Below are 24,668 nucleotides of genomic sequence, written 5' to 3'. Positions count from 1 at the left end.
CTGATAACAAAATTTGATAACAGTTAGTCGAGATAAGTGATAAATATTATTTTGGTCAGCAACAACAACAACAACGTTTGAATTTTGAAATTAAAAATTCGGTGTTGGCGCGTTCATCAAATTGTGTTTGCCAATCAAAAATATCTGGTTATGTCTGATGAGGAAGAGGAACGTTTCGAATTAGAACAACGTTTGTTGAATAGCGATTTCAATCAAATTCCACATACGCCAAGTGCTTGGGAACAAGATATTTACGACGTCGACGAGGATCCGGATCCACGCGGTAACACATTCAGCAGAATAGGTCTCAACAATTTGCTCGACCATCCGAGATGGTTCATCTCCAATTAATTTTACGCCGATTGTTTACTTTTTTGATTTATTAATAATAAACACCAAGACCTAAAAAACTTTATCTAAAAATTTAATCATACAATCATTTTAAGTATAAGTAGGTACAACAAATTAACTTAAGATCGTCCTTAATTCATAGTTGCCAACCAGGATGGGACGAACTGGTGTAAAATAACGGCCTAGTCGTTTATAAGATTTGGCCCGCTAAATTATTAATATATGAAACCATTAGTGATTTGACACTTGTGTCAAACCGCCATTGCCTGGTTGGTAATTGTAAAAGCACATCCATGCTAAAATAATTGGCTGGTGGCCCTCAAAAGTTTTTAAAATAAAATATTTTTATGCTGATCACTTATGGTTACAATTTTTTATTTGTCTAATTAGAAATTAGACTTATATTATAGAAAATAATCAATGCTCTGATTTCAAGTCATATTGGTTTGTTTAGATTGGTTTGAGTTTTAGCATTAAGGTAACAAATGCTTTGTTACTTAAACTAGCAATCTGTCAAAAAATCAAATTATAAAATTCTGAAAATTATTTATGTTTTATAATATATTACATTCTACATACAGTTTACAAAATAAAAATTACAAAATATCAATTTTTTTAACTCAATTTTAATAGAAACAAACTTTAAAAACCTACATTTTTCAATCTAGAGTAAGAACACAATTTAAACTTATAGGAAAATTTTAAACAAAAGTACACATTAAAAAAACAATTTTGACATGCTTGTTTATTTTTGAGTAATAAGTTTTACGCCATTGAAAAAATATTAGCCATATTTGCAAAAATTTATATCTCAATTACAACGAGTTGATTAGTAAGTGTAAAAAAAAATGATAAGTAAAATCAAATGAGGTACGATTTGGTGCAAGACAACCCATATGTATGTGTTACATTTTTAATTATTTATACAGTTTATACTTAACTAAGCTCTTCTTTCAGTTTGAAAGAAGAGCCATCAATGACCACTTTATTTATGAGCTGACAATAAATCAAACATTTTATTAATAATAAAAATAAAATTGTTTTTACCACCAACAGGTACTCCAGAAAAGGAAATTTTGTGGGCAGCCGAACAAGGCGATTTAATTTTAGTCAAGTCGTTGATATCTAAACAAAAAAACTTGATAAATGTCCAGGATACTGACGGGTACACTCCATTACATCGAGCAAGTTACAGTAATCATTTGCCTATAGTCGAGGTAATTATTTTTGGGACGATTCATTAGTGGACATTGTTTCGTACATTGTGTTTGTCATATGTTATCGATTGTACAAAACATTATTTATTTAGTTACTGTTGAGAAATGGAGCAAATCCCAATGCACGTACAACAGATCAATGGACACCGTTGCATTCGGCTTGTAAATGGAACAATGTAAAATGTGTATCTAAATTGATTGAAGCCGGATCAGATATTAATGCAGTTACAAGTGGTGGTAATTTCATAATATAAATAGTGTAATAATAATATAATAATACAAAGATATTCAGTCACTTTTTGCATTTTCTTTAAGGTATATCACCATTACATCTTGTCGCAGAATTGGCAGATTCACATGCACTTCTGGAACTGTTATTGAGTCAACCTAATATTCAGTCAGATTTAAATGTGCACAACAGTACAGCAGACAAACCGAGTGACATTACAAGCCGAAAAAGTGCAAACGCAAGACTTTTCGAATACTGTGAACCGTGTTTTAACTGTTTATAAATGTATTGCTATTGTTTATTCCGACCAAAGGCTAATGGAATGTCCACATGATGTAATTAAAACTTTTTTACTAGGATGTGTGTTTATCGAGTTCACAGATTGCTTGTGGGAAATATCGGTCGGTTGCAATTTTTCTAAGACGCGTGCGCTTACGAAATCCCAGCTCCATAAATGTCCACACGTTGAACCGCTTAATATTATACTGTCGTTATGAAATACACAATTTTCTATGAAATAATCGCCAACTGTATGTCCGGTATACCTGAAAAAATATTGATATAAATTATTATTTATAATATTATCCTAAAAAAGTATGTAATTGTTTATACTCGTTTAATAATTCTCCTTTTTGTCTATCCATCAGTTTCAAAGTATTGTCAGTGCAACTGACCAACGTACACATATTGTCTTGCGTTGAACTAATACACGAGATCGGCTCTGGAAAATATATAAAATGTAAAAATTTCCATTCAAGTACATTTTAAGTCCATAAAAAAAAAACCAACAGAAGTCTAAATCTTTTTTTAGTCCTACGGCTAAATGACTATGCTTATTAAACAACAATCTTGATTGAGAAATTTATATTTTGTAAAAAATATTTTCAAAAAACAAAACTGCAAAAATACTATTTTTTTGAAAATTTAAGTTTCGTACATTAAATTTATCATTCTATACATGTTTAGTAAATACAAATATTATAAAATAGCACAATTAAATATCAACAAGTAACAATATACATTTTTTATACGAATCATTGTATTTGTAATAATTTTTTTAGTTCTAAGTAAAAAAAAAAATTTTGAAAGATATGTACAAAGTTTAGAGCCTTACTATTGACCTTTAGTCTAATTTTTAGACCTTAAGTTGAGTTAACACATACTACTTTATTTATGCCAACAAATACACACTTAAACATATTTTAATGTAAATTATTTTTGAAAGCATATTGATTACAAGGAATTGGAGGGCTTAGAGCCACAATCAAACTCACAATTTTAATGATGTTCAGGACAATCGAATGAAAATTCTTTATTCCATTTATTATAATGGGTATAATATATTTTAGCTTTGTTGCATAGCAGATTTAAGATTTAACGTGTATTTTGTATGTTATTGTACCAATTATTTATTCAATTTAAAGTTGAATAATCCGATAAAATTATTATATTTATTTTTTCAGAGTTTCTTGTGAGTGATAGTATTACTTGTTATCATAATTATTCTCACTGACTAGTGACCACCCGTACAACACAATTTAACATCTCAACTTAGTTGCTGCACAGTTAAGTTAAAACATTTGAACGAAAATAGTACTTACTTCCGATATAATCGGCATCTATATTTCCCATCCTTATATCATAAGTTCGTATAAAGCAATCTAAAGAACCCGTCAGAATTTGATGGCCAATTACTAAAACTTTAGTGATACTGTCTTTAGCTTCTTTTAAAACCTTAAAATATATTTCATTAAAATTTAAACGTACAATAATTAAACAAGCATTAAGCAATAAAATATTAATACATTTAAAAAAATATCTAAATACCTGAATAGGACTATTGCTACGACTTCTTGTGTCCCAACAGCACACGGTATTATCGTTAGATCCAGATACTATCACCGAAGAATCTTCATTGTACTTAACGCAGTTGACCGTAGCAGCATGTTGCCTCAATCTTCTTTTAACTCGTCCGTCTGACACATCCCACAATACAACCGATTTATCTGCTCCACATGATGCTAATTCGCTAAGTTAATACATTTGCTGTTATAGTCATGGCGCGTCTTGTCATTTTTAGTCGATAATTAATGTATTACCTGCTGTCGCACGAACCACAAACATCCATTACACAATCTCCATGGCCAGCATACGACTTTAAACATAATTCTTTATAAGGATTCCATAGCTTGATTTTTTTGTCGCTGCCACATGTTAAACAATACTCGCCGTCCACTAAATCAAAATTAACATAAAAAATAAACAATGCGTAATGTGTACAATTCAAATTATAGTTGTGAAGTTGTAATATCCATATGTCAAAACCAAAAATTATAAAACCTTATTGAAATAATTTCGCTATACTTTGAATAGCTTCTTCTTACACGTTATTCCCCATTAAAATTGGGATGAAGGAGGAGGAGTCGCTTATGTATAACTATTATACTAGTTTATTAAGATTAAATGTAATTGTTGGCCGTAAAAATGTTCTAGACCTTCGCATTTGACATGCTCAAAACAATTTCCTATGTCTTATCCACCATGTCACATTTTTCCTGTTATGGTAAACTCATACAATATGTTAATTTACCTAGCACAAGTTACATGAAATATTACATTACTTACCGTTAAATCTAACGGCGCGAATAGCTCCTTGATCACACTTGATAGTTTTTACACATTTGAGATCCATTACTTTTGAAATGAGAATTAATAAGTAATAACTGCAATTTCAAATCGAGGGAAATGTATGTTCGTTGCATTTGATATTCGTAGCTATTGTATGATAAGGCAATTTCGTAGTAATATTATATCGTTGTAAAAAACATTCGAAGCAATTGTAGCAACCCCTCTTATGAGTGTACAAACGCCGACAGCTGCTGTTGTGGAGGTAAATTACCGTTTCATCCATGAACGAATGCGCACGAAATTGGCGGAAATATTTTCAAATGTTTCTTAAAACGGATTGAAATATTATGTGGATAACGATTTAGATGTGATGAGAATTTTGCATAGTACTTTAACTTTAAATCAATAGCTATTTAACGGCTAAATACCGAACTACTTCAGTCTTAATAAAGCCAAGTCTAGTATAATACTATCATTATTGCACTCCGTCAAGTTTTGCTCTCTTAATACAATATTATATTTTTCAATATTTTGAATTCTTACTCATTTCATTTCTTCTTACTTAAATATGTATATATATATATATATATTTACAATGGAGAAAACGACAATTGCTATAATGATAAAGTTAGCGGTTTAAGCAGAACATTCCGATTTCTCAATACTTATGTCATCATACCAGAGAACGATAAAGCACAGATCGTTAAAGAAAAAGATATATTTAAAACTTTTTTTAATACAGAGAAGCGATATTCTACGGTTGAAGTCAAATTTCAAGTCGCACAATTGAAATTAAAGCTCCAAAATGAATCGCATGTAAAAAAAAAACTTGTTTAAAAACATCTAAAACAAAAAAGTAAAAAAGTGAACAAAGATAAAAAAAAAAATTTACTACAAGAATAATTTACCAATCTACTTGTTTACTTCTATAGCTGATTGATATCCAAATGTTAACCACCCCAAACTTGATAGGAACTATATCTTCAGTGAGTTTATTGTCTTCAATGGTTTAAATTTTATTAAGATGATAAATATTTACTCGACTAATATTGTTATACAGAAAAATTATTAATATACTAAAATGTTTTGTCATCAAATTACAAGACAAGTATGAACTGAAGCGAGAAACATTTGAATTTCCTAGCTACTATATTAGAGTTACTTTATTTCTTACTAAAATAACCTATATTGCTTTTAATAAATAACTACCTACATAAAAGTAAAATACTTTTTAGTATTAACTGTATAACCTATAGAACTATACAACCTAAATGTGTAATCATTCAAAGTTGACTTACTTATAATTTATAAATTGCTAAAATTGAATCATTATCTTGTCATTGGATTTTGTTTTCAAAATCTAAAGAAAAAAATAGTCATGTTATTTTGGTAGAAAAAATCTACATTTCACCATTCGTCAATCGACATATCTTTTAAGTGCAAAATAGATTTTTTTGTAAAATGCTTAAAAATATTTCAGTACTAATTGATAAAGAACCTTTTACAACAAAGTAAAAAATACATTTTAACAGTGCATATTTCTTACTATGTTCAATTTTTTACTTATTTTAATGTATAGCTTTGTGTTCCGTACAAGTAATAAAACAATATCATTTTAATAATAATATTGAATTATTAAGCTTACTATAAATAATTGTAGAGTTCTGCAGTTCGACATTTATAAAGCTCAACAAGTCTGTGTTAAAAAAAATATTAATTAAAGAATGCAATATTTTAAAAAACAACTATTTCAAGTGTAACTAAGACAATAAATATAAGTTTTATAACTTCCAAAATTGATTTTTTTTTTAATTTGGGATATTTCCTGCAGAATGCATTAAACATAACATATTAATTTATCAAAATTAAATTTCTGAACACTACAATAAAGATGAATTAAACAATTAAACAAATCAGTTCTTACAATAATGTCGCTTTTGATAGTGTAGTCTTAATCGTCCTGTAAAAAGTCTTAATTTTTCAAAACAATAAGGTGTTCGAAATCAAACCAATCTATAAACCACGAGGCACAATTTTCTGATATTTTTAAGTAATTTTAACCACCTAAATGACTAGAATACATAGAAAAAAATGTGTATGTTAATTATTCACTAAACAATTTACTTCAAAATAAGTTGATGCCTAAAAGTTATTGATGTGATAATTAATAATTTTTAACATGGAACTAAATTTTTAATAATTATCCAATATCTATGATTATTAGTGAGACAGGCCAATGGCCACACTATGATATTATCCTAACAATTGTGTAGAAAAATTACCTGTTAAAATTTTCGAGACATGCATCCCTATAATAAATATATACAGGGTGTAAAGTAACACATCATGTGACACATAATTTTGGGTTAGAATTTTATTCTCAATTCAGTGGTGTCCTTAGAATTATTTTAAATTAAACGATATGTGGCATGCCACATGTTGGTTTTAGTCACATGTGTCGACCACACAGTGGCCACCCTGTGGACGTATAATATGTGGCCAGATATCAAAAAATCAGGTTACATATCAATTCAACAAGATTTTTTCTCCCGATTTCAAATATGAAATTGTTTTTTTTTTCGTTAGACAATTTTTTAATGAGACGAGTTTTGTTTTAAATAATTTTAAAATTAAAATGAATACCATTTATCGTACCCATAAAGCATTGTGAATGTCCCATTTGAAGCTCGGTAGAATTTCACATTACATCCTGTATATTGAATCCCTATAGCTTAATGTAATGTATTTAATGTTATAATCATGATAATATAACGTACATATAGGTACATATAGGTCTATGAGAATTCGAGTCCGGCGCCATCATCTAAAAGGTCGACAGGGTTACAGACGGTAGAGGTGGAGAAGGCCGCAACAAAGTGGACTGAAAAATATGACGCGTCGTCTCAAGCTGAAGATGGGGTGCACCGCATGGGGGATAGGCAGGCTCGCTTCTTCCAGAGTATTAGCCTGACCTATACCCCGGCTCTCTATAACTACATAATAGAGAGGATGACGAGTGCCGATCGGTCGCCCCCATTGGAAGCTTGTACACCGGCGGCAGCGAACACAATAATAGCGGAAACTTCTACAATGGCGGCTGCTACAAAGAAGAAATTGATCCCGCCGACGAATAGAATGAAAGCTACACCGACGACGGCGGAAATATCGATATTGGCGCCACGAGCTGTTAATCAGCCGAAAAAAGTTTCTTTTGTTGAGTCGATAAACACCATCGTGAAATAACAATTCTGAAGAGACCGCCGCGCCGTGCACGAAACCGAATTATAGGCGATTGCATGCAGTCGTAGATGTTGCCCGAAACGGCAGCCACGTACACGAACAGGCTCCGTTGAGCTGGTCGACAATCTGAGCGAACATGGACAGGCCCGACGTATCGATGTAGTGCATGCCGGCCAAATCGAATATGACACACTGAGTTTCACACACTCCGCTACCGATTCCCGGGCTGAACACGAAGAACAGCGACACGACTACGCCGGCCAGCAGGCCCACGTCAATTTCTACCAATATGACCGTCAGGTACGTGACAATCCAGATGATGGCATCCATTTTCGACGTTTTCCATATGCGGCAAATGTCGAACACTTGCAGCAAGATGTCCTTGAGCGTCACCACGGTAATGCCGGCCAACACACACCTGGGAAGTGACTGGAACAGATAGCCAATCCACAGAACGACGGCCAACAGCAAACCGGCCGATATGATGCTGGCCATTTGGGTTTTGCCAATGATGCGGCGAACGGAAGACAAGAGGAAAACGAATCGAACACGTTGCCTACGCCCTGGGCCAACAACTCCTGGTTGGTGTCTATTGAATATTTTAGTTTTGCCGAAAACAGCAACGCCGCGGCGCCGTTGTTTACTATCATAACCAGGACAACAGTTGATGTTTGCCACATATGTATCCATTCTTCGACAACCTAACCGTCAATCGCTTTCAAAAGCGCATTAGTCTCAATCCTTCGTTTCGGTCGACCGCCAATTTTTATTTTTTTATTTATTCATATTTTTTAAATGTTATGTCGTTAAACTGACGGGTTAAACCGATTGGACCGACAGTAGTGTTAAACTGTAGACACATTTTGAAATTCAGGTCAACGCTTCTCGTGGTCTTAGCGCGGGTTCTCAGGTACGGAATGAAGCTTGACTATTACATACGCTTATCCCTGACCTACACAATATAGTGTTGCTCCCTTTACGATTGCTCACGAAATTCTCTTATCAGTCGGATGTATATACGGTTTTTTTTGGCTCCTCTATCCATCTCCGGGTAAATTTCACAAACTAACCGGTTAACAGATACCTTTTGAATAACGTCCACTACCGTCGGTACATAGCTATTGGAAATAATTTCAGCGAGGCAAAGACGAACACATCATCTTGACCTTCAATATCAATTACTGTAGGCCGTTTCAATTGCAGGTCAGATATTATTATTATTGCGTATGGCGTATTGACCGGGAGTGGCTATGGCTAACTTTATGCCAGTTCGGTCGCCGGGTGCATGGCATTTCAGCCATGCATTCGGGGTTGATAGTATGGGTCGCCGCTAAAAATCCCGGGTGGTCACCCATCCGGGATCAAGCAGCAACGGACACAGCTTAACCTCTAGTGCCACGCGGCATCTGAGGTGTCCACTGCGCCACACCTCGCGATATAGGTCAGATATAGGAGGTATCGTCGGACGTGGTTAATCGGTATAAGTGTTATTGTAACGAAGGTTCCTTTTTTTAGTTCCAATTATCAACGAGCCGCAAGGGACGTCAAGTTGCTGTGGCCGGATCGAAAACGCCGACTGAAATCATTATGTTACTAACGCGATTTGAAGTTGATTCGAAATTGAAAATAAATATCTATTGAAATTAACGTTGAAGTCGTATGAGGGAAAGGGAAGTATGGTTGATGTTGATGTCTCTTTGAAAATATTTCTCGCTAAATCGACATAATAGACATACTGCACGAAAGGGACGCTTTTCCTGGGAAACGTTTGGTTCTCTCTTGGCTATGCCGCGTTCCTTAAGCACATACTCATCTTATAGTAGTTTATAATATCTCCGTTCCTTAACCGTGACAGGCGACAGTGTGAGGGTGTGTATTCACCGCGAATATTGCTTTGACCGACCGAACCGTGTAAACACAATTCAAACGCAGATTAATAATTATTGGTTTTTGCGAAAGCCCCCTGACTTGCGTTTGACACCACCCAACCCTACGCGAATACCTATTATTATTAATTAAATATATACTAACAGTATGTCGACTGCGGGCTGTGTTGTTTAATTTTTTTACGGGTTTGTGGTAAAATATTTGTATATAGATTTGTTTTTTTTTTCCTAATAAAATAGTAATCTTTATATTTGATTGTCATTCCATTGTGATGTTATTTGATAAAATAATTATTATCTTTATTTGTATTTATTACATAAATTATTTCGATGTTCTTGTTATACTATTGCTACACTATTGTTAAGACGCGTTGTACTTAAATTTAAGTGTTTGTTCATTGTTAAAAATAATATTTCCCTCGACGCTTAACGCTCGATAGTCTCCGCAAGGGTAGAATGATCGAACCTTGTTGGCGAACATTAACAGTGGACTAGTCCATGAGCTGTATGAGGGTCGGCATATACTTTATTTAAACATCAGGTCGAACTCGCGGGGGGGGGGGGGCAATTGCGAGTATGTCGGCCAAGTCGTGAGAGCGAGCGACTGCGAAGAGCGGGTAAGCTCGGGTCTGCAGCGGAAGTTGTCTTGACTGTTCGCTTGACGGTCAGGTCGACAAGACGATTGCGCCTAATATCGACTAGAAGACCAAAGTAATGAAGGAAGTCCGCCCCGATGATGGCGCGAGTAACGTCAGCCATTTCGAATGTCCAGACGAGAGATTGCGATAGACCTAAGTCGAGGTTGAGGGTCTTCGAGCCTCTAGAAAAATGCGTCGGCAAATATCGATACAGCATATTAAATATTTAAACCATAAAAAAAAAATTAACAAATATTTAAAAAAATATAGCAATCTTATTGTTTACACCATTAAATTGTTTGAAATAATAATTTTGTTCGATTGTATAAAATTATTTTGTTCTTAAAAGTATTGATAAACTTGTTATTTCCCCCTAAAATATACATTTTTATTTTATTAAATATTTAACAATTATTTCTTTACGGCAGTTTGAACTTTCTTAATCATCTAAAATGTCCAAAATACATAATTATATTTATCAAGAACAGAATATCATGTATGTTTGGAATTCAATATGTGTAATTAAGTTACATAGCTTAACTTTTTGTTTTCAAGTCGGGGAGACGGTTATACAAATATATACTTAAAATATAAATAAAAACATTTGCTTTTTTAACTAAATAAAAGTAGGTAGACGTTATCTAATTGTCTCATGTGACGCTGCCACTGGTCAACTAAATCCAAAATATTATTGTAGATAAAATGTAGTTAAATTACAGTAATAACTTTCCGGGATGTCCGTTCTTTTTACAACAACCAACAACTACCTATATTAAATCACTAATATAAAAGCAGTTCAAACTAAGGTTAGACATAGTGTTACCATAGTAACCGAACACCCAAATGTTTTGTTCTTAAATTTCATCAATATACTTTGGTCTTTGTGTACAATAGACAAAAGACTTTTTCTCTATAATTATTGTAGGTACAAAACATACATTTTTCAACTATGACTAGTAAATACAGTTTTTATCATCTTCCGAACAAAGAAGCGACGGGATTGAACAGCAAGGAAATTCAGGAATACATTCTCAAGTGGTAAAGAAATATGAAGGGCACAGAGGAAAAACGGTAGTAGTCACATTATGAAATTTTTTTTTTTCAAATAGTTTTTTTCAAATTATGCCAATAATTTTTTTTTTATTTATGTCATTGGATTTTTTAAGTAAATAAATGTTTTATTAGAATAGCATTTAACGTGTTTTTTTTGTTATTATGTAAAAGGAAGAAGAATTCACGAACTTTGTTTTTGCTGTACTCTAAAATTTTCATAATGTGACTACTACCGTTTTTCCCCTGTGCCCTTCATATACATACTTGGCTTATGATATTATGATGTTGAATGTTAACATAATATAAGTAACTTATATGTATAGTAATATGCTTAACATTTATTTTTCGTAACAGGTCAATGAAAAAATGTTTGAGTATTGCTTATTATGCATTCAATCAAGAATTCTGTGAGGAAAATATTGACTTATTCATATTGGTAAGCCACAATAATACCTGATTTAGTTTTAAATTAAATCGTTTGTCTATTATTATTAAAATCACACATTTTTTTTTTGTGTTTTAGGATTTTTTTCAAGATTCTAACGTTGCAAAAACATTGCAGATAGATCCCGATACTTTTCTGGGCAAGTTTTTTCATTCATTGTATTATGTTTACTTATTAGTTAAGGCTTAGACAATAACATGATGAGTACTTTAGCTAGATTTAATTTTAACAAATGTTTGACGCTTGTGTTCCATACGACATACCTTATAGTATTTATATTCAATATTTTATAAAAGCTTTTGCAATTAGAGGGAGACCGATTTGTCATGTCATATTATCTAGTTATATATAAATAAAACAAATACACAGTACAAGAAATGTTATTATGGCATTGAAAATGCTTTACTTTTACTAGTAGTGAGTACTATATTATTAAGTCATTGGCACACAATATATTCAATCTAAATGTATCTACATCATTTCAATTATGTTGAGTACTAATTTGTCTGTATAAAATTATATAATAGATATATAGTAATATAATATGTTGACCTATATATACATCGTATAATATAGTATGAAAAATAATAATTTTCCATTGTAGAAGACAAAGTGGCAAAGGTGAAAATAGAAGAAGTCCCGTGTACAGTTACGTCGATGGCTTTTTTCGACAGGCTATTGGATTCGCAAAACAATGTGGTCTGCAACGGTCAGGACAAAGAAGACAATCATTTAATACGGCTATGTATGGAAGATTACAAACATGGAATATATATAACCAATAATTTGAAAATGGTATCTATAAATGTCGCTGATGACGCTGGATTCGACCTTAACGATAATATGTAAAACCTGACTGGGTTCATTGTTTTTCTTGTAGATGTTGTTGGACGACGAATGCGAAGAGTACGCATTGTACGACCGTGAAGAACGGGCAGAGTTCATCTTTAGGTTATTTAAACATTTAGTTGTCGGAGGCATCTGGTGTCAAGACGATACGATCATCGAACCGTATTTGGACGCGACCAAATCTATTTACAAAGACTTACTAGCGTAATGCATTACTGTTATACTTAAAAAAAAAAAACATACCACGTTATAATTACAAAATTTCTTATAGGGTTGAAAAAATGTCAGATTCTAAACAACCGTCAGTTGCGTCGAGAGTTTACAGAGTCGTTGCCCTTAATTCAAACAACACAGTAATATTTCCCAAGGCGCACACAGAGTCTGCAGATTATAGTTTTGCATACTTAACGGTATATCCCAAAACCCGGACGGTAGCGTTACTTGTTCACAATGTTGGAAGTACAATTTATGTTTAGAACAGACATTTGTTTGATTGGATACACGAAGAAAAATTATTAAAATATCAATTAACTATTATATTGACGCATTGTTCAAAGTAGACGGTATTACAGTTAAATGAAAAATTAATTATCGATCTTTGTTGTGTTAAATATATGAGTTTACAAATGTTGGCTTATTGTTATGTTTTATTGAAAATTTGCGACTAAAAAACGGACAAATTATTTTATTATTATTTGCACATAATTACTTCAACTATTTTGATTATCTCAGCTTTTTAATAGAAAAAATCTGAAAACATACATTGTACGGCTATTAAATTATTCAACTAAGATTTTCCCTTAAAATTTTTGTAAACCTATCATACGACCATCTCCAGATAATATCGTCAAATAGACATTTAAAAAATTTAACATCTTTCGCCCGGTCATGGGCCTAAGTGATGTAGTGCACCGGTCGGATGACCGCGTACAAAACACCGTAAACGACCAACGTTTGTAACGGAAAACTAGGAGTTGGTTTTGTTGAATGAAGTTGAACACTTAATGTAATGTATATAATAATTATAAGAAAAGTATGATAGAGTATTACAATAAGTAATCCAATAAGTTAGTAATATAATTAGTATTAGTATTTAATAAATGTGTAGTTAATGTAATAATAAAAACTGAGTAGTATAATCGATTGGTAATCTACTACTGACAGAACGACGTCGTCACTCTACCCGAATATAATAAAATAATGCAATTAAACAATGAAAGTATAATTAAACTATACTGAAGGGGACACCCATCGGTCACGTCTTAGTAACATGCATAGACGCAAGGAGGACATGCCCTTAAAGGAGGGACACATATGCATTACGTGGGTTTACTACAGTGATTTGGTTGGAGGCCTCGCAAAGAATATTGTGAGTTTCCTCCAGATTTAGGACTCTCCCGTTTTTCTGGTGGCGGCCTATACAAAACCTACATAGCTCACATTTCGTTTACTATCAAATAAAACATGTCGTCATGAAATACATCATACGCCCCAGTATTTGAAATCATATTTTTTATGCCCAAATGGTCCAGTATTTTCTTATGGGTTATCCCATTCCAAGTGACTAGGTATCATAGTTGTAAGTTGTACCCAAATTAAAATTAATATACGAATTTATAAATTCCGAGTTCAGGGTATCTTTCCCCGACATAAGACTATCATATCTATAATTCATTAAAAATAGTCTGATGCTTATTCGGTTTATCCTTAAGAATTTTAAAGTTTGTCCCAAATGGTTGTCCTCCGTCAGGCTTGGACATTTTTGACCTATACAAATACAATATTCGACATGACATGTTTTCTTTGTTTTGCAAGTTGGACTTTTTTGAGTTCAAAAAGTTCGTGATTACGGTTCATAGAATAACCAGAAGGGAAACTTAGGTCGAGACTGATAAGTGTCCGACATTTTGTTTTGCGGATTGCGTACAATTATCATGCTTTTTTCTGGAATTATCAGCTATAATCCATGTAATTTTTTTAAAGTTTCCCTTCCGGTTATTCTGTGAAATATGATATGCGTTCCATATTCGTTAAAAGTTATACAGTTACAAATTACAATATTTTGTAATATTGTAATTTTTTATCAAACTATCCACTGGAAATTGTCTATAACCACTAATTAATAATTATTAACAATAGTTGTTGTATGTTTATGAATTTTAATTATTCAAGTTGCTTAATTTAATTTATTTTTCAGTTTAATCATATTGTAAATCGCGATTAATCAACCATCTTATTATTTATTGTTGTGGCCATTTATTGTTTGCCGTTTGTTACTTATCTGTGTAAGAAATATATGAAAATATCAACTATAATAGTGTTATATCAGATCTACCAAACGATTCCATATCATAAACATCAAAATAATATATTTTGTTGCAAGGTACGTTTCTTCTTATAATAACTGGTAATCATCTAAATAAGTAATGATTTTCTTTTTTTAACCTTCTCAATTACTGAACTATTTATGCAGACATCAGACATGCACACTAGGCTAATTTCGTGCTAAACGTTTATTTTAAAGTCTTTTTTTAAATATTTTTTTATAAAAGATATAATTTTTTAAAATGGAAGTTTTCCTTCAAACCAAGAGGACCGAAATAATCCAAATTTAATTCATGTAGAGATTACATTTAAAGCCACATCCCAATGTGTATAGTATATACAAAACCAATTCCAAATTTGTTATTAAGTTCAATGTAAACTCATCTATGTGAACTAAAAGACTGATTTTTTATGTTGATGGTTTTACTTTTTCATGTTTTTTGCCATAAATTTAAATTTCTAAATACTTAATAGAAATCGGCCTTTTAGTTAGTCCATAGAGAAAGTTGTGAGCTCTCTATTGCAAAACAAAACTTTGATGTCTGTTCAATAGTAACTTCTACAACCTTTTTTTTTAATCAAATACTATGATTTTAACTGAGAAAAATAACTTGTAAAATTTAAGTACCTAACTAAAATAGCTTGATAGTTATTTCTTTACTCTTAAATAAGCTGCCATATTTAAAATAGCTCTTTTTTAAATTTTGATAAATAACTCACTAAGTTAATGTTATTATTTAGTGTACCTACCGAATGATGAACATATATCAGGCTAAGAAATTAAAACCTTATAATGGAAATGTAGTATTTATCTTTTAATTTAGTTCCTTTCAGTCAGGTCAGGAAAACAATAAATTATAGTTCAAAGAAATAAAATTATAGGTTTTTAGTTCTAAAGGCCAAATAAAAATATGCTCTTAAAAAAAAGACCTTCTCCGCTTTGCATCAAAGCTAAATGATAAACAATGATAATTTATCAATTATAAAAAAAACCAATATATATATATAGAAATATAAATGTATAATTATGTATAAAGTAATTTTTTACTAGTATCGACTGTGTTGCAGAAAACCATTATAATATTTATATTCATGGAACCGTTTTCGACTACTAGCAAAGAAAATATTATTGAAGAAGTCGATGTGTATTTATTTAAAATGCCAGTTGAATATTCCCTTGGTCACTGTGTTTCAAAAGATATGCATATGAGTGCTGGTATAGCTTCATATTTCAAGTAAACAAATTTAATTTGAATAACATTAGAAAGTATTGATCATTATGATTGTTATAATATTATGTTACATCTCTCCCTACAATTATTTTACTTTTTTTAAATTTTAGATCAGTATTTGGTAGAGTTGGTGAATTAATGGATCAAAGACCAGGTGTTGGTGATGTAGCTTATTTAAAAGTAAACGATAGATTCGTCTTTTATTTAGTTACAAAAGAATTAAAATACCTAAAACCTACATATAAAACATTAACTTCAGCAGTCATAAAATTACGGGATCTAATTGTTAAACATAATGTGAAAAAACTTGCACTTCCACGTATAGGATGCGGTCTTGACAAATTAGATTGGAAAGTCGTAAAACAAATTCTTTATGATAAATTTCAAGATGCTGGATGTATGATCAAAATTTGTCACTTTACTCATGTAAGTTATTAACGTAATATTATTCTTTTATATTTCAGAAATTTCTACTTAATTATTAAATTTCTATATATAATATAATATCTCATTAAGATTTAGTCAATGGTTATTTGAAAAAAATGTTTTACCTTTTGTTAATACTATATTAGGTAATTATTAAAATTATTAGCTTAGCTCAGTTCAGAATAAAACTATTAATACTCTACCCTAAAGTTTGACTTTTTTTGATATTTTTGAAATTGATTCATAACAAGTTCTGAATTTAGCAAACCAAAAAGATTAAACAATTCCTAATAAAACTCACAAATCACGTTGAAAATGGTACAAAGCAGTGTTTTATTTTTACATTGGAGACAATTTTTAATTGTGAAGTTCAACCACACATAAGATTATATTTTATGTAATTGTGGTCCAACTGTAATGACTGCACACCCAATAGTCACCCACATCATCTAATAATGCCAAGAAGTAAATACCAAGTATTTGGGTTTCTGCTTTAAAGACAGAAGATTGTATTAAACTCTTAATAACTAGACATTTGTTTAACTGAATTTGAATACTTGTTATTGAAGAGCTCAAAAATAAAAGTAAATATTTTAACTGAAAAAAAAATTAAATGATAATTGTTATTACCTACGTGTTTATGAGGTAAATTAAACAAACGGAGTTTTAATCAGAAATGTTAGAGAAAACAAATAAACATTTAAATAATATTTTTTAGGAATTTAATTATATTTTAAATATTTGCAAAGAGTTGGAAATATTTGAACGTTTTTGAAACATTAACCAAATCGTTATTGTTAAAAAAAAAAAAATTGAAAAGTTTTAACTGCCAAAGTACAACTAATGTAGAAAAGAAATGTAAAAATTAAGGTCACAATTAACATTGAATAATAATAAACAATTTAAATAATTTAACTATATAATTTTTTAAACTGAAGTATGTTTAATTAGGGAAAATGTATTTGTGTATTAAAAATTCATCATGTTCTGTATTGACATTAACATTTAAATTTTTTTCAGGATAAAGATGTAGAACGTAAATCGTTTCGTATATTACATCCACGTATTCTAAAGACTACTAAAGAAATAAAAAACATTGGAAAAAGAGAATTTGAAAAATTAAATTTTATATTATACGCCTATAGCACAACCACGCCAGTTTATTGGGATTACCGATTTAATCGGGTTAACGACAAGTATAATTTTAAGTCGCAATACTTTAAAGATTTCAATAATAATCTAATGGTAGGTGAATGTCTGTACTACAGTACTAACGAGGCCCATGTGTTTGTGATTTTTGTCAAAGAACGTTTATCAGATAGCTTTTCGTACCAAAACTTAGAAAGCGGATTGTTAAAAATAAAAAACATTATTTACACTAATCAATGGCATCCAACATTCATTGTCCAAGAATTAGAAGAACCAGCATTTGAAAGAACGGCCAATCAAAAAATTACGTCATTAATTAGTACAATATTCATACCGTTAACTCCGTGTGTAATTTTTGAAAAACGAGAAGACTTCTTATTTACAAACTAAGTTAGATTAATACAATGTTAGTCTATAATTTGTTTTATTATTTATTTACAAATGTATTTGTATTGGTAATAGAAAAACGCTATTATGAATGTATATATTAATTGTTTAATGATTATTTAAATTCTCATAATTTTTTTAAATGAGATACTTGTATAATAAAAATGCCTTTTTATAAAAATTAGAAAGGTTATTTACGCTTGGCTTGTTGACCTGACGCTCGTAAAACAGCACCTGGACTAGGATACGGTCGCATTTGAAATAATGGTCCTGAAGCGGTAGTGTCCACTCCTGACTTTGTGTCTACTGCTAATCCATCATTCCATGAACCTCTATAATATTAAAAATATACATTTTATTTCTGTGTTCTAATATAAAAAATTTCCGCTAACAAAGTCTATAAGTAGAACTTATTCAGATGATAAGTTGTACATAGCTTTTTATAGGTAAATTTTATAGATCATTAAATTTTATCTCAATATTAATTATAGCATTACATAATACATATTTGTTAAGTATTTTAATTAAACAGTAGTGGGTAAACATCATCTAAATGTCTTATATTGATACTATTAAAATAAATAGTTAATTTATTCGTTTATTTTTAGTACTAAAAATAAATATAATTGATAAGAGATAATACTCTAACAGATAAACTACACTTTTTAACTGAATTGTTTATACATGATTCGTAAAAGTACAATCTTAAATCAAGTATAATTAAACAAAATTGTTAACTCCACAAGTAAATGTTTGAGAGACTAGTAGTTTCAGTTATTTTTTTTTTAGTAGATGATTCTCAAATTTATAAGTTTGGCATTGAAATTTTAAAAATGTATTAATTTTTCAAAATAATAGATTATTTACTGCTTAATCGGGTTGGAATACAGACAGGATGGCGGATAACAATACGACAGTATTTGTTTTCATGTACATACCCGACAACATTTATTTATATTTTATACAGTTATTGCATACTTGTTTTGCCCTATTATTATGTTGCTATTTTTACAATTGATATTTTGGCCAGTTCTCAAATAATTTATAATGGAAATATTATAAATTTAATTATTTACCTGGCAATATCTGAATAAGATGCCGGGTCCATAGGATCAAGATCATTTGATTTAATTACTTTCCTTGGGGGTTCTTTGCGTTTTGGTTCCCTATCGTATCTGACCTCTTTTGCCCGGATCTCTTGAACTGGCGGTAGAGGAGGATTTTTTTTTCTCTTTAGTTGTTCATCTTCACTGTCTTCACTGTTACTCTTCATAACAAATCATATTATAAAATATAATAATTCATAAACTCAATTGCAATCAATAACTACCTCAGAATCGGAACTTTTCTCATCCATGTTTTGCATTATTGCATGTCGTTCGAATCGAAATTGTGCCACAGAATCGGTGACTATTGAACGAGGGTGACTTGGAGGTAGCCAGCTGACCGAATCGTTTACAAAATCCCAATAGTAAAAACGACCACTACAAAATAATAAAACAAGATTGTCTATAATTATAATTTTTTTTTTTAAATATACTTTAATACTTTTCTTTAACTAGTAAAAAACAGAATCTTTTAAACCACTACTCTTTGACAATATTATAATACAATCTATATTTTATACTTACGTTCCAGGATCATATACTTCATGCCAATTGTTCGGCAAAGGATATTTTTCTAATAATGCATTTCTAGCTTTTAAATATCCATTTTTTGGTCTTTTATTTCCATTTTTCCATCGCTGTTCACAAAATGTTGTACACTCATGGTATACATTTGACTTATTAGGACAACCATGATGGCCCTAAACATATTAGATGAACATTAAGTCAAGCATTTTATTACGTTACAGCTTAACTTACTTTAAATTTATCTAATATTTTAGGGTCAGGTTTATCATTTTCTTCATCACTGTCTTGAGAATCAGAACTTGAATTTTGAATATCGTCATAGCATTCTGCAATTACTTCTTCTTCTACTTCTTTAACATTAGTTTGGGCTGAAATTATTGAAAAAAAAAATCCAATTTTTAGCCTAGGCTTTTGTATTGATTTATACTAAAACCAATCTAATGCCGTAGCAACAGGCGCTGGTTCCTTCAATTTTTTTATTTGTAATAATTTACGTGAATAGCACTAGTAACTGTCAATTGTTGTAAAATATATTATACTATTATATATCCTTAAGGCCTCATTAACTAACACCCCATCATCCAAAAATACATTTCTGGCTACAGAATAAAATATACAAATACAACAATTTTTTTGAGACAAAGTGAAATATTATAATTTCTCAAACAAAATAGTCGAGTGTCAACATGTTAATATAATTTGTTTACTTGTACGATAATAATTATCACTTTTATTTTAATATTCATATACGTCTTACAACAATAGCACTTAAATCATATCAAAAGCTTAGTTATAACAAATAACTAGTTTTCAAAATTTCACGCTTAACCTATAACCGTATTCTAAATTTAGACATGGCCTACCATACATTTTGTTTTTAAGCTAGATTTTTAAATACCGAAAAAAAAGTTCATAACTATAGTTACCATCGTTTTGGGAAAGTATTCCACGAGTAGCTAGTCTTTTAGCTAAAGCTGGCGGTAGAGGCATCTTTTAATAATTGAAAATACTGCAATTATTACGAATGAGAAAAAACTTATTTATTTTTTTAATTTACTGAAGAACTTATGGTTTATATTCTATTTAATTTTCAAAATATTTAAAAGCCTATTTGAATGTTATTACCAAAGAGCAAATCTATAAAGACGGATGTTTACGTTGGTGTTATTATGTCATATCTATTATCACGTACAGAATCATTTATAATCAGTCTAATTTCGGGAAACAACACAGATAATAGGTGGGAAACAATGAATTGTCTAAACATGATACGCGTTATCAATGTACAGACAACTGATAACATACCGCATGACAGTATAAGAAAACAGACAACAGTATTTATAATAAAAAATTTACCCATACAAATTATAAAAAGCAATTTTTGCAATTATAAAATTATTTATGTGCAAAATTTCAACTTGCCGATAAAAATATTTCCAGCTATTTTATAATAATATTATATTTTATTATAATTTTCGCCCACAACAGTGTTTGCACCCCTGTAGGCGGCTCTCCCTTCCACCGGTACGAAACTGTTTGTCATTCGCTGCTCGAACATTCTAGAAAATTCCCATTTCCCTCGATCGATCCCTCATTTGTGATTTCCAAGTTACATCTTTTTACCGGTACCAACTACCATTTCACATTTATGATTCGCCGTTTACCTCGAGTGTGTTAAATTGTTAGTTATTTACCGACTCTCGTTTACCGGCTCTAATTTCATTCCGCGTTGAAGTAGGAATATCTCTAAACGTATTATATCCACGTGTTTTTGTGTGTGTGTTTGTGTTTCAATTAAAATGGCTTCAATGTCTGTAATCGGTATAGATTTTGGTAGTGAATCGTGTTATGTGGCTGTGGCTCGGGCTGGAGGTATTGAAACCATCGCCAATGATTACAGCTTACGAGCAACGCCTTCGTGTGTAGCGTTCAGCCCCAGGAATCGCATCATCGGAGTGGCTGCTAAAAATCAAATGGTAACCAACATGAAAAACACCATACACGGGTTCAAACGATTACTGGGACGGTCAATCGACGATCCGTTCGTCCAACAAGAAATCAAGTCTTTACCATTTAATGTTGTGAAATGCGACAACAACAAAATTGGCATTAACGTGAATTATCTCAACGAACAACACACTTTTAGTGTCGAACAAATCACTGGCATGCTGTTGACGAAACTTAAAGAAATATCAGAAATATCTCTCAAAACTAAGGTAAATGATTGTGTGATATCTGTACCGTCGTTCTTCACCAATGCTGAACGTAAAGCATTACTCGATTCGGCGGCAATTGCCGGCCTTAACGTATTGCGTCTGTTCAACGAAACTACAGCAACAGCTCTATCTTATGGTATTTACAAACAAGACTTGCCCAACTCCGAAGAGAAACCACGTAATGTAGTGTTTGTCGATTGCGGCTACACTTCACTTCAAGTTTTTATCTGTGCTTTCAACAAAGGCAAACTTAAAATGTTGGCTAGTACGTTTGATGCCCGATTAGGTGGTAGAGAGTTTGATCAACTTCTAGCTGAACATTTTAGTAAAGATTTCAAATCTAGATATAATATAGATCCAAGGACCAATGCTCGAGCATACGTAAGATTATTATCTGAAGTTGAAAAAATAAAAAAACAAATGTCAGCAAACTCGACTAAATTGCCAATGAACATAGAGTGTTTTATGGAAGACAAAGATGTGCACGGTGATATTAAAAGAAGCGAGTTTGAGGAGTTGGCTATGCATTTATTCGATAGAGTTGAAAAAACATTAGAACAGTGTCTTAAAGATTCAAAACTTAGCAAAGACGACATATATTCAGTAGAAATTGTTGGAGGTTCGAGTCGTATTCCATACATCAAGGGATTAATAGAAAATATTTTTGGAAAATCTCCGAGTACAACTTTGAATCAAGATGAAGCCGTCGCTCGAGGTTGCGCCTTACAATGTGCTATGCTGTCACCAGCCGTCAGAGTTCGAGACTTCAGTGTTACTGATATTCAAAACTTCCCAATTGAGCTTGTATGGGAACCAGCCGATGACTCTGACGATGGTCATGCCGAAGTTTTTCCCAGGAATCATCCTGTTCCTTTTTCAAAAATGCTGTCATTCTACCGCCTCTCTCCATTTACTGTTAAAGCCCATTATACAGGATCTATTCCGTATGCTGACACTTATATTGGTCAGTTTACAGTGCGCGATGTCAAACCAACATCGGACGGTGCCAGTCAAAAGGTTAAAGTAAAAGCCAGGGTTAACATTAATGGTGTATTCAGTATTAGTAGTGCAACTCTTCTAGAGAAATCTGAACAAAAAGAGGAATCCATAGTCCCACCATCTGAACCAATGGAAACTTCCGAAAAAGATCAGCAACCAGCCGAAAATGAAGAAAACAAGACCGAGGAGAAAAAAGAAGAGAAGAAAAAATCGGTGACCAAAACAATCGACCTACGTATTGATGCACTTACCCACGGGTACTCCGTCATGGATTTAAATAATTATATTGAACAAGAAGGTAAAATGGTAGCTACTGACCGGCAAGAAAAAGAAAGAGTCGACGTACGAAATTGTCTTGAAGAATATATCTATGACATGAGAGGGCGTATTTCTAGTGAAGAAGATCTGGCATCTTATATTTTAGATAGTGATAGGGAAAAAATTTCCAAACAATTGGAAGAACTAGAAACGTGGTTATATGAAGACGGTGAAGAATGTTCCAAAGCCATTTACACTGAAAAATTGGATTTATTGAAATCTGTTGGTGAACCTATAAAGAGACGCAAAGTTGAATACACCACTTTCCCATCTGTAAAAGATCAAGCCTTTCAACTGATCGCACACGCTCAAAATGATGTCGATGCTTTCCGCAAAGGAAGTGAACAGTTTAATCATTTAGAAGCCGCCGATGTAGACAAATTAGCCGCAACCCTCAGTGAAGCTAAAAGGCGGTTAGAAGAGAAGGCCAATCAAGTTGCTAGTACTCCATTATACAAAGACATTCCATGCAAGGTAGATGAGTTGCTAAAAGAAAAGCATAGTATAGAAGACCAAGTGTTTAAAGTACTATACAAACCAAAACCAGCACCCAAAGTTGAACCTCCCAAAGAAGAAGCTAAAAAAGAACCTGAACCCATGGAAACCGAACAGCCAGTACCGAATGGAAATGATGCATAGAAAACGAATGCACTTATTTTTTATTTTTATTGTTTAATATATTATTTTGTTTTGATATATCTGTCACTTTATATTTACATTGTGTGAATTCACAGATAAAAATATTTTCTAATGCAACAATATTGTATTACAAATTAATAAATTAAATATAAAACACATATTTACTTACTAGTTCAATAGTAGACATTCATAACTCTTCATGGATTTCTTGTTCTTTTTGTTAACTATTTAAAAAACTAACTTGAAAATAAACCAAATTATTATCTTTATTAATATTTACTTAAGTTGTTTTTATTGTTGAGTATAATTCCAGTCTCTAAACTGATGTCATAAATTTATATTTCAAGCAAATTTTCATAGTTTTGGAACAAATGACTTGGAAACGTATTGAATAAAAGTGGAAAGTAGTATGACGTTAAGCTAATAACTAAAATGTTTAGAAATGGGTGAACAAAATAGTTATGTGGTTATCTGTTAAAAACAAAAAATATGTCTTGTGTACCTACTTATAAGTCTTTATTTTAAATTTATATAAAAATGTGAATAGTTTATTTACTCCTTTACTATTTTCTAGAAATATTAGACTTCACAAAAAAGAAACTATGAAATGACTAGTCTCGGTTATTTTATTGAGGCAAACCCAATACTAGCAGTTATATAAACATATATATATTATACATATTGCTTTCATTGTGGTTTTCTTTCATGACTCGTTTCCAAAATTAATTATATAAGTCATTTGATTTACAAATATTGGGTTAAATACACATAAGGCTTGATTTATTTATACATAAATTCTAGTTGCAT

At 31.5% G+C, this 24,668-nt stretch overlaps 6 protein-coding genes across 7 annotated transcripts; 4 read left to right on the top strand and 2 right to left on the bottom strand.

The window, feature by feature from the left end:
- The first annotated feature begins 27 nt into the window (after positions 1-27).
- Positions 28-2,404, top strand: LOC126846116 (ankyrin repeat domain-containing protein 49-like). Of its 2 annotated transcripts, XM_050585283.1 has the most exons (5): positions 28-283; positions 1,408-1,568; positions 1,661-1,805; positions 1,884-2,082; positions 2,155-2,404. In XM_050585283.1, exons 1-4 carry the CDS (start codon positions 151-153, stop codon positions 2,078-2,080), a joined length of 636 nt encoding a protein of 211 aa, XP_050441240.1. In that variant the 5' UTR covers positions 28-150; the 3' UTR covers positions 2,081-2,082; positions 2,155-2,404. The 2 variants fall into 2 exon arrangements, with proteins under 2 accessions (XP_050441240.1, XP_050441239.1); XM_050585282.1 differs by having other exon boundaries at positions 1,884-2,404.
- On the bottom strand, positions 1,072-4,583 carry LOC126846115 (WD repeat domain-containing protein 83-like). The gene is made up of 6 exons (XM_050585281.1): positions 4,423-4,583; positions 3,897-4,032; positions 3,625-3,826; positions 3,399-3,531; positions 2,410-2,518; positions 1,072-2,342 (listed from the first exon to the last, which is right to left on the bottom strand). Exons 1-6 carry the CDS (start codon positions 4,487-4,489, stop codon positions 2,096-2,098), a joined length of 894 nt encoding a protein of 297 aa, XP_050441238.1. The 5' UTR covers positions 4,490-4,583; the 3' UTR covers positions 1,072-2,095.
- Positions 4,584-10,691: 6,108 nt separating this feature from the next.
- On the top strand, positions 10,692-13,123 carry LOC126846781 (cilia- and flagella-associated protein 300-like). The gene is made up of 6 exons (XM_050586574.1): positions 10,692-11,227; positions 11,597-11,678; positions 11,766-11,826; positions 12,292-12,482; positions 12,568-12,740; positions 12,808-13,123. Exons 1-6 carry the CDS (start codon positions 11,139-11,141, stop codon positions 13,010-13,012), a joined length of 801 nt encoding a protein of 266 aa, XP_050442531.1. The 5' UTR covers positions 10,692-11,138; the 3' UTR covers positions 13,013-13,123.
- A 1,563-nt stretch (positions 13,124-14,686) lies between these two features.
- LOC126847156 (uncharacterized) lies at positions 14,687-18,357 on the top strand. Its single transcript, XM_050587251.1, has 4 exons — positions 14,687-14,919; positions 15,930-16,096; positions 16,204-16,519; positions 17,540-18,357. The coding sequence occupies exons 1-4, from the start codon at positions 14,833-14,835 to the stop codon at positions 18,056-18,058; spliced, it is 1,089 nt and encodes a 362-aa protein (XP_050443208.1). The 5' UTR covers positions 14,687-14,832; the 3' UTR covers positions 18,059-18,357.
- LOC126847157 (polyglutamine-binding protein 1) lies at positions 18,141-20,853 on the bottom strand. Its single transcript, XM_050587252.1, has 6 exons — positions 20,616-20,853; positions 19,921-20,057; positions 19,687-19,862; positions 19,386-19,539; positions 19,132-19,322; positions 18,141-18,387 (listed from the first exon to the last, which is right to left on the bottom strand). The coding sequence occupies exons 1-6, from the start codon at positions 20,677-20,679 to the stop codon at positions 18,246-18,248; spliced, it is 864 nt and encodes a 287-aa protein (XP_050443209.1). The 5' UTR covers positions 20,680-20,853; the 3' UTR covers positions 18,141-18,245.
- A 378-nt stretch (positions 20,854-21,231) lies between these two features.
- Positions 21,232-24,140, top strand: LOC126847155 (heat shock 70 kDa protein 4). The gene has a single exon (XM_050587250.1). It carries the CDS (start codon positions 21,489-21,491, stop codon positions 23,859-23,861), a length of 2,373 nt encoding a protein of 790 aa, XP_050443207.1. The 5' UTR covers positions 21,232-21,488; the 3' UTR covers positions 23,862-24,140.
- The last annotated feature ends 528 nt before the right edge of the window (positions 24,141-24,668 follow it).

Source organism: Adelges cooleyi, unplaced genomic scaffold (genome assembly GCF_023614345.1).
Source record: "Adelges cooleyi isolate 19-005CV unplaced genomic scaffold, UGA_ACOO_1.1 ACOO_flye_CR_arks_rails_tigmint_CR_PRNA_9, whole genome shotgun sequence".
Taxonomy (NCBI): domain Eukaryota; kingdom Metazoa; phylum Arthropoda; class Insecta; order Hemiptera; family Adelgidae; genus Adelges; species Adelges cooleyi.
Note: the sequence above shows the minus strand (reverse complement) of the source record. Positions and strands in the feature narration are given on the sequence as shown.

Bases quoted from the DNA above. Each gene is read 5' to 3' on its own strand.
- LOC126846781 (XM_050586574.1), top strand. From the start codon at position 11,139: ATGACTAGTAAATACAGTTTTTATCATCTTCCGAACAAAGAAGCGACG. The intron at 11,679-11,765 runs GTAAGCCACAAT...TTTGTGTTTTAG, and splicing joins ATATTGACTTATTCATATTG to GATTTTTTTCAAGATTCTAA. The intron at 12,483-12,567 runs GTATCTATAAAT...TTTTTCTTGTAG, and splicing joins TAACCAATAATTTGAAAATG to ATGTTGTTGGACGACGAATG.
- LOC126847157 (XM_050587252.1), bottom strand. From the start codon at position 20,679: ATGCCTCTACCGCCAGCTTTAGCTAAAAGACTAGCTACTCGTGGAATA. The intron at 19,863-19,920 runs GTAAGTTAAGCT...TAATATGTTTAG, and splicing joins AAATATTAGATAAATTTAAA to GGCCATCATGGTTGTCCTAA. The intron at 19,540-19,686 runs GTAAGTATAAAA...ATTATTTTGTAG, and splicing joins GAAGTATATGATCCTGGAAC to TGGTCGTTTTTACTATTGGG.
- LOC126846116 (XM_050585283.1), top strand. From the start codon at position 151: ATGTCTGATGAGGAAGAGGAACGTTTCGAATTAGAACAACGTTTGTTG. The intron at 284-1,407 runs GTAACACATTCA...TACCACCAACAG, and splicing joins CGAGGATCCGGATCCACGCG to GTACTCCAGAAAAGGAAATT. The intron at 1,806-1,883 runs GTAATTTCATAA...ATTTTCTTTAAG, and splicing joins TAATGCAGTTACAAGTGGTG to GTATATCACCATTACATCTT.
- LOC126846115 (XM_050585281.1), bottom strand. From the start codon at position 4,489: ATGGATCTCAAATGTGTAAAAACTATCAAGTGTGATCAAGGAGCTATT. The intron at 3,532-3,624 runs GTATTTAGATAT...ATATATTTTAAG, and splicing joins GTAGCAATAGTCCTATTCAG to GTTTTAAAAGAAGCTAAAGA. The intron at 2,343-2,409 runs GTATAAACAATT...ATATTTTTTCAG, and splicing joins AAAGGAGAATTATTAAACGA to GTATACCGGACATACAGTTG.
- LOC126847156 (XM_050587251.1), top strand. From the start codon at position 14,833: ATGAAAATATCAACTATAATAGTGTTATATCAGATCTACCAAACGATT. The intron at 14,920-15,929 runs GTACGTTTCTTC...ACTGTGTTGCAG, and splicing joins ATAATATATTTTGTTGCAAG to AAAACCATTATAATATTTAT. The intron at 16,097-16,203 runs GTAAACAAATTT...TTTAAATTTTAG, and splicing joins GGTATAGCTTCATATTTCAA to ATCAGTATTTGGTAGAGTTG.
- LOC126847155 (XM_050587250.1), top strand. From the start codon at position 21,489: ATGGCTTCAATGTCTGTAATCGGTATAGATTTTGGTAGTGAATCGTGT.